The sequence below is a fragment of the Sturnira hondurensis genome, unplaced genomic scaffold (assembly GCF_014824575.4).
Source record: "Sturnira hondurensis isolate 20B ecotype Veracruz unplaced genomic scaffold, ASM1482457v3 Scaffold0008196, whole genome shotgun sequence".
Taxonomy (NCBI): domain Eukaryota; kingdom Metazoa; phylum Chordata; class Mammalia; order Chiroptera; family Phyllostomidae; genus Sturnira; species Sturnira hondurensis.
The window spans coordinates 10,161,711-10,169,299 of record NW_028080827.1 but is presented as its reverse complement, the minus strand read 5'-3'; the positions used below and the strand labels follow the sequence as shown (position 1 = coordinate 10,169,299).

Sequence of the window (7,589 nt, the reverse complement as noted above, 5' to 3'; positions counted from 1 at the left end):
CCCAGGGGCCCGGCAGACGTTCTCCAGGCCTCGGAAGCTTACTTGGCACAATGCCCTGGGGCTGCACGCCTCCTCCAGGCTGGTCTATCAACCAGCACATCCCGACGCGGGGGCGGAAACTACACCCCCGCCACCGGAGCCCAGGCACGCGCTCTGCGGGCCGAGGCGCGGCCGGCGAGTTCCCGCCGCGCTTCCCCGTCCACTAGCACCCACTGGCCGGGGGAGGCGCTGCGGACGCCGTGGGAGCACCGCCTCCTCTTCCTCCAATTCCTCCCGCCTCCTCTCTCTTCTCTTCCCCCTCCAGTTCCCACTCCCTGGGCGGAGTGAGTGCGTCCGGTTTGCTGTAACCGTTCAGAAATGGCAACTTGCGCGGTGGAGGTTGTCGGGCTACCGGAGGATGAGGTGCGAGGGCCGTGGGGTTGCGGGGCGGGCTTCCCATCGCGCTGCCCGTCGCCCAGACTGGAGGAGAAGAGGCAATAGCAGGGTGTCGGCTGTCAGCCCCCTCCTTCCCCTTCGCGACCCCTGGGAACGCGCGTGGCAGGGTGCGAGGGGGGGGGCGGGGGGGCGAGGTGGGGGCTCGCATTTCCTAGGGAGCCGCATTTCTTTCGCTAACCTGTGGACTCCACACCCCTCTCCTCCCAAAGCCGCAGCGTTCTTCCTCAGTTTCCGAGAGGAAGTGTTGTGGAAGGGGCCAGGTAGGGAGCGGCGCGAGTGAGTGCGTGCAGGGACGCGCATCACCCCGCCGCCCCGGCTGCTGCCCCGGGCCAAGTGTGCCTGAGCTCCGGGAGGGGGTGCTGTGGCCGGGGCTGCGTGGGGAGGGCTGGATTTCCCGGGAGCTTAGCATCCCGGTAGTTGATTAGCCTGCTCTGGCGGAGGCCCGCTATACTCAACTTTATGGACTTTGAGCTGAAGACTTTCAAGTGAATTGCGATTAATTGTTCTTTTCTTTCCTTTTTCTTTTTTATCTGAAGTCCTTTTTAACCCTCACTGTAGATGGGAATGGAAAAGCAGGCATACAGATTGTCTTCCTCCTATTTAGCAACAAGTTTCAAGTATGAAAAGTTCAGGCTGTGTTTCACCAGTCTATATTGATATTAAAAAATGAAGCTGAAAAAGTATAAACACGTTAAAGAACTTCTCATAACTGTTCGCTTTGAAAATTAAGCTCTGTGATTTGACAAGGCAAAGATGTTTCTTTTCAGTTAAGTAACATGCTGGTTATGCCTTACCCTTATTAAACATGAGCCATTTTGAAGGGATTGTTCTATTTTAAACAAGATGTGGCTCCTCTGTGTTTTTGGTGATTGTCTCAAAAATGCGAATGGTTGGGGGTGAAAAGGCTATGTAGTCTAACAGTTAGGAGGAAAAAGACATCAAATTTAAGCATTCTTGTTGACTGACTAAATTGTCACATATATCTGTTTCAAGATCCGACCCACTTAACTGTAAGTCCTTCAGCCAATTGCTTAAATATATTCTAGCAGTGTTGTAATAGTGCCTTTTCTTAGTAACTTAGTATCTTTAAGCTTCTTTTACAAAATGTGGTGTTTTTTTTTACATTTCTCTTGAGGGTTCTTTGTTTATAAACAGTGGGCAACTTATTGATGCAGTTAAGTTATTTGCACGTTTTGAGAATGATTATGCAATATGATGAAACTTTAACTTATTAGTGATTGTTACCAGAAGAGAAACAAAGGGGCAGAGGACAAATGGTGGCAATTTGGCAGTCCCTTGGAAAGAATAGTCAATATGTTACAGCTAAAGATAATGTCCAGCCAGCATTCTGTAGAAGACATCAGAGGAAAATAATGCTGTGTTGAACCTATGATAGCTTTCTTCTTATCAGTCAGGTCTCCTTACTTGCTACAGTAAGCTGTCCAATGCAGATAACCTCAAGCTGGCATCCAAGGTAATCTGGCTGGCCTTGGACTTTTTTCCCTGTTGTTTGTTGTGTGTTGTTGTTATTGTTCTTGTGTGTGTTTGTTACTCAGAGGGGTAGCAGGGGTAGTAGGCCCTGCTATTCCAGATTTCTCATCTCACTCTTAGCAAAGCCCATTGATCGTAGACAGAATATTGCCAAAGGTACCATTCACTGTCTGTTCACTCCCTCTTAGTACAGGATCAGTGTTTTCGGTGATTTGCTTCTCCCATCACCCTCTGCCCAGCTGAGATGAAACAACCTTTGGCAGGTAGTAGGTGGTCATTAAACAACTCGGGCTAAAGGCCGGAAACGCCGCCCTTTGTGATGAGGTTTTCCTGAACTTGCTGAAGGATTTGTACTTCTGGGAAGTGTGGTGGCATGGGGCCCACCCTGTGGGTATGGTTGTCTGTGCCATGACTCCAGTTTTCTTCCAACTCCCTCTGTGCACTTTGTCCATCTTAGGAAGAGAATGAGACAGGATAAAAAGACATGATGGTGAAGTATTGTCTTCCACTTCTTCCATTGTAATTTAGGTTATTCATTCAACATTTATTAACTGTCTGTTCTGTTTCATGTAGCATACTAGGCACCAGGGATACAGAGAGAAACAACAGTTTCCGCCTGTTCTGTGAGGAGCTCACGGTCTGGTGGGGGGCAGAAATCACTTGTTTTCTGGGAGAGGTTGCCATCTCATCACTGTCATTGGCTATTTATTTTCTGCTCTATCACAGAAGTAAAAGAGGGTTTAGAAAAGCCTCCCCCTCATTATTATTTAAAAAGGAAAACATTGAACTGTATCATTTTGCTAAAACTCAGAGACTAGTCTGTTGATTAGAAGTAAGGTGGCTTTTTCTATTAAAGCCAAAAAAGAAAGATGATTCTTATTTTAAAATTGACACTGAAACAAGGAGAAAGATGAATAGATGGAATAGAAGATAGCGAGAGACTTGTAATTTAACCGGTACATACTGAATAGCCACTTTGTCACACTGCATGAGCATGTTAGTATTGAAACCTGCTGAAGTTTAGATCATAATGCCTCTCGCTTGTCAGTGAATTTTAGCTCTTTTTTCACTTGTGTTTTTTCAGTGAGAGATGAAACTGGCTCCCCATGCAGAATTTTGCCATTAAAGCATAACTAAGGAAGTAGTGTCATATAATTTACACCAAATTGGTTCTGACAGTCTCTTGGGATTAACACTGGAAACTAACTCCCATGAATCTTTGGTGAGGTAGATATGAGGACCAGAAGTTAGCATCCCTTCCACCCTTGTGCCAGTGGACTTCCCTGTTATGCAGAGGCTGGAAAGCTAAACACCATGTTTCTCAGACTCTCTTGCACTTAGCATTCTGGAAATACGTTATGAAATGGGTTTCCTAATCAGGTGCACTTACTTGAGATTTGGAAGGTGGAAATGAAGTAGAGTACAACTTCTTTGTTTTTGTTTTGTACAAAAACATACAACTTTTTTGTTTTGTTTTTGTTTCTTTTGCTGACAAGCGTGATCGTGTAGACAATGAGTTTTTCTGCAACAGCGTTCCACTACCTGGTACCACTGTCTTGTGGCTACCCATAGGAAGCTGCAAGTAGAGGTGGGAGTGGTGGTGCCTTCCTGATGTCTCGCTTGGGTGTGTTCTTGGTCAGCAGGACTGTGGTAGCTCCTGATTATCTACTTTTCTGACTGGGACAGAAGTGGCAGTTTCTTGGGTGGGCTAGTATTGAGGTATTTTCAAGGCTTCTAGAAGCCCAGCCGATAGCCTGCCCTTCCAGCTCGTCCAGTGATTTTGTAAACACCTAACTCCCTATATGGTGTGATCTTTATTTCCTGTAGCTGCAAACTGACCGAAACAAGGAAAGAAGGAAGGAGGAAAGAGTTGAGAGTCTCCACTCCACAATTTGCACAAACAGAAGGATGGGTGCCTTTGATGGTGTCAGCTACCACAATGCATAAGTAACAAGATAACCAAGTGTATGTTCTGACACCTCTCCACCCACTAATGCTGAGCAGAAGCAGAAGCAGAAGCTGCCTGCTCTGGCATTATACTGAGCCGGGAACAAAGTTCCCAATCCTGTATTCACTGCACACAAAGAGGGAGAAGCACAGTTGAAGCAGCAGCTGAGTTAGTATTTAGCCTAATCTTTCATGTATCATTTATGCCATTACTGCATTTTTGCAACTCTTTAACTGCATCCTCCTCCTCAAGTTTTTTCATGGGTTTCCATGGGACCAAAGAAATGCATATAGTTTATTTGTAATAATTTGCTCTTTAATTATTTTAAACCAACAGAAAGTTTGGAAGTATAGCATGAAGAACTCTAAATCCTCCTCATTCAGTTTCTCCAACTGCTGACATTTACCACTATTGCCCCATAATTCTTCTTTGTTTTTTTTTTTTTGCCATTTTCTTGCTGTTTTTCTGAACTATTTGAGGGCAAGCTGTAGATACAATGCCTTATCACTTCTAAATACTCTAGAATGTATTTTCCTAAAAACAGTAATAGTTTCCTACACAACAGCCACCCGAGCCCCTAAACCAGGAAATCAACATTGATAACACTACCATCCAATCCACAGATCCCCTTCAGTCTTTGACAAGTGTTCTGATCATTTCATTTTCCTTTCTGATCCAAGATCCCATGGAGGAGCATATGGTGTATGTACTTTTCATGTATTTGCAGATTCTTACCTGTGTGAGTTCCTCAGTCTGTCTTATCCTTAATAGTTTCAAGGAGCACAGGCTGTACAACCTGTAGGATAGTCCTCATCCTGAGTCTGTTTACTGTTTCCTCATGCCGTGTGGCGGTCATGCTTTTTGGGCAGGAATCACAGAGATGATACTGTGGTCTCAGTGCATCCCATCAAGGGGTACGTGATATTGACTGGTACCATCACCGTCGATGGTAACCTTGATCACTTGGTTATTTTGTTCTCTACCAGGTTTCATTTTTGTCATGCCACCATTTTTCCTTTATAATTGGCTAGTATGTTGTGGGGACATATTCAGAGATTGTGTCAGTGTCTTCTTCATTCACCAGCTCACCATCCACCAGCTTTAACATCCATTGATGACTTCCACCAGAAACAGACATCACTGTTTTTTTATTTTCATCTTTATTAATTGGCATTCTCTGTAAAAAGAGCTTTGCCTTTCTCTTCACTTATTCATTTGTATTTATATCAACATAGACTTATAGCATTGCACCTTATTCATTGGGCTGTAATTGATTACTGTCCTTAAATATTTTGTTGCTCAAACTATCCAAGTCTGGCCTGTGGAGAGGAGGTTCTTAGGTCATTGTGACAAATCCCCATCATTCTTTAAACGCTTCATTTCTTTCTGGCAGAAGATGTTCCAGGCTCATCTTGTATTTCGCCTTGCCCAGTGCTTTCTGGAGCAGTCATTTCTCTTAGGAACACTGGTTCTATTTAATAAAAGAATGTTTTTTTAGAGGCTAAGATCTTGGTATTCAGTGTGCTCATCACTCCTGTGTGTCATGGCTCCTCAGCCACCTCAGGAGACAGAGTTCAGAAGTGTGTGTGTGTTGCACATGTGTACATATATAGGTGCACACATAAATCTATCGTTATTTCTACATCAGTGTGTGTATAGATATTTAAAAGTCACTAATTTATACCAATTTCTCCAATTCAAATCTAAAACCCCAGGGTTCTTTCTAGCCATAAGTACCTTCTCTAACAGTGAGCATTCTGACTTTCATGATCCTCATTGTATTTACTTATGTGCTCAATCCATTTACTTATGTTTTTGGTGTAACTGATTTTCTAACTATGCAGACATTTCCTCTGCCCCCCGTGCACCCCAGTTTCAGCTCCAGTGGGAGGACTGCCTTTGCAGCTCTGTGCAGCACCCTCCTGCCCTCTGTGTCCCATGCCAGCGAGTACACTTCCGAGTACACCACCGAGCATCTCCGTATGGCACCTGCCTTGTCTCCTCGGTGCGCCATGCTGGTGAACATGCTGGTAGGCCTGCTGTTAACTCCTCTGCACCAGGAAGAGAAGGTACAAGAGGAGACAGGATATATATATATATATATATATCTGCACCAGATAGAGAGAGTGTGTGTTAGCTATTAGCAATTCACAAAGGAATAGACTCTTGGAGGTACCTTATACATACAGTATTTAGGGTAAGCAGGGGTAAAGAAAATGGAATGTGACTAGGTTAGAATTCTGGCCCTGTCACTTACTGAGTCAGCTGGCATAGGTATTTGACATCCTTCAGAGCAGGATATTTAAATCAGTTGACTCTCCCATCCACTAGCTATGTCTGGTATTAGGAATATTCTGCAGCACCTGGTGACATGTGAGATTGCTGATTTGAATTGCAAAGCCCACTGTTCTACTGAAGTCTGCGGCAATCAGTGTTACTGGCCTCTCTCCTGGAAGCTTCTGTTCAGTCCAGCTCCCTCGCCATCCCTACCACAGTTTTAAGAGGATAAGTGAATGGGGAGGGTAGGAGAAGCCTGGAAGTAAATCCAGGGAGAAAGACACAGCATGAACAAATGAAAAAAGGCCTTGATCAGACTTTTCTGAATATCTTGAGGAATAAATGTGTCTGTAGTCCAATGTTGTAACCTCATGGCCTGACCCAAATGTCTGGTTTCCACCAGTATAAGATGTGTTGGGGCAAAGAAGAGAGTAATGTGAACTAACAGTCATGTCAGTGCATAAAGATGCTTTAACATAAACTTCAGGGTAAAAGACTCAACCTAAATATAATCACAGTTGTCTTTAATTGAACACCTGCTATATGCCAGGTGCCAGGTTAGGTGTTCTCATACTTCAGTTGTAATCATACTTTAGTTGTAATCATCTCATACTTCAGCTGTAATGTTTAGTTCTCATACTTTAGCTTTAAGTGGACTTGCAAAGGTAAATAGTGTCACCCCCACCCTACAGATAGGGAATCTGTTACTGTGGTTTGCTCAGGGGCTCACTCCTGGTAGGGAACAGATCTGGGACTGAAACCAGACCGACCTCCTTAGTACCAAAGGCTTGGTCTTCACACTGTGCTACTGGAAATAGTTTCCCAAATAAAAGAATTTAACAGAAGAGATTCTGTCTCAGGAAGATGATGAATGGAACATGAGCAAAACTTGTGGTGGTTTTTATGCTTTCCCTTCCATACCTTTTTTAAATCATTATAGCTTTTATGTGGACCTCTGAAGTCACTGAATTTTGTATTCATTTAACAAATATTTGTTGAACACTTTCTATATGTAAGACATTTGATTCAGGTCATGAGGTTATAATGATGAACGACACACTTTACTCAACTTACAGTTTAGAGGGAAAGACAGACATCAAATATACAATCAACATACATGTTTTATAAATGTTATGAAGAAAAAGGAGTATGGGATGAAAGTATGAAGTAGAAAAGAGGAACTAATCTTGTGTGGTATGGAGGAGGGGAGAGAATATGAGGAAAGGCTGTGGAAGTCACCTTTGAACTGAAATTGAGGATGGACAGGAGCCAGGTGAGAGGGGGAAAAAGCTCTCCAGGTAACTAGAACTGTGCGTGGAAAAGAGGAGATGGAGAGGAGCATAAAGAAGGTTAGAGCGGCAGAGTGAGCGGGACGGTGTTAGGAGATGGTTCTGCAGAGGTGAGGAGGGCAGAGCCCAGTCAGGGCACAAAGGCCATT

The 7,589-nt window shown here is 44.0% G+C and overlaps 1 protein-coding gene across 1 annotated transcript in view; it reads left to right on the top strand.

Moving 5' to 3' along the window:
- Window positions 1–275: 275 nt before the first annotated feature.
- NEDD4 (NEDD4 E3 ubiquitin protein ligase) overlaps window positions 276–7,589 on the top strand; it is a 120,571-nt gene continuing 113,257 nt past the window's right edge. Inside the window, exon 1 of the mRNA XM_037053948.1 lies at window positions 276–402. Within this exon, the coding sequence (XP_036909843.1) occupies window positions 358–402 (45 nt within the window). The 5' untranslated portion in view covers window positions 276–357. The remainder of the gene's footprint in view (window positions 403–7,589) is intronic.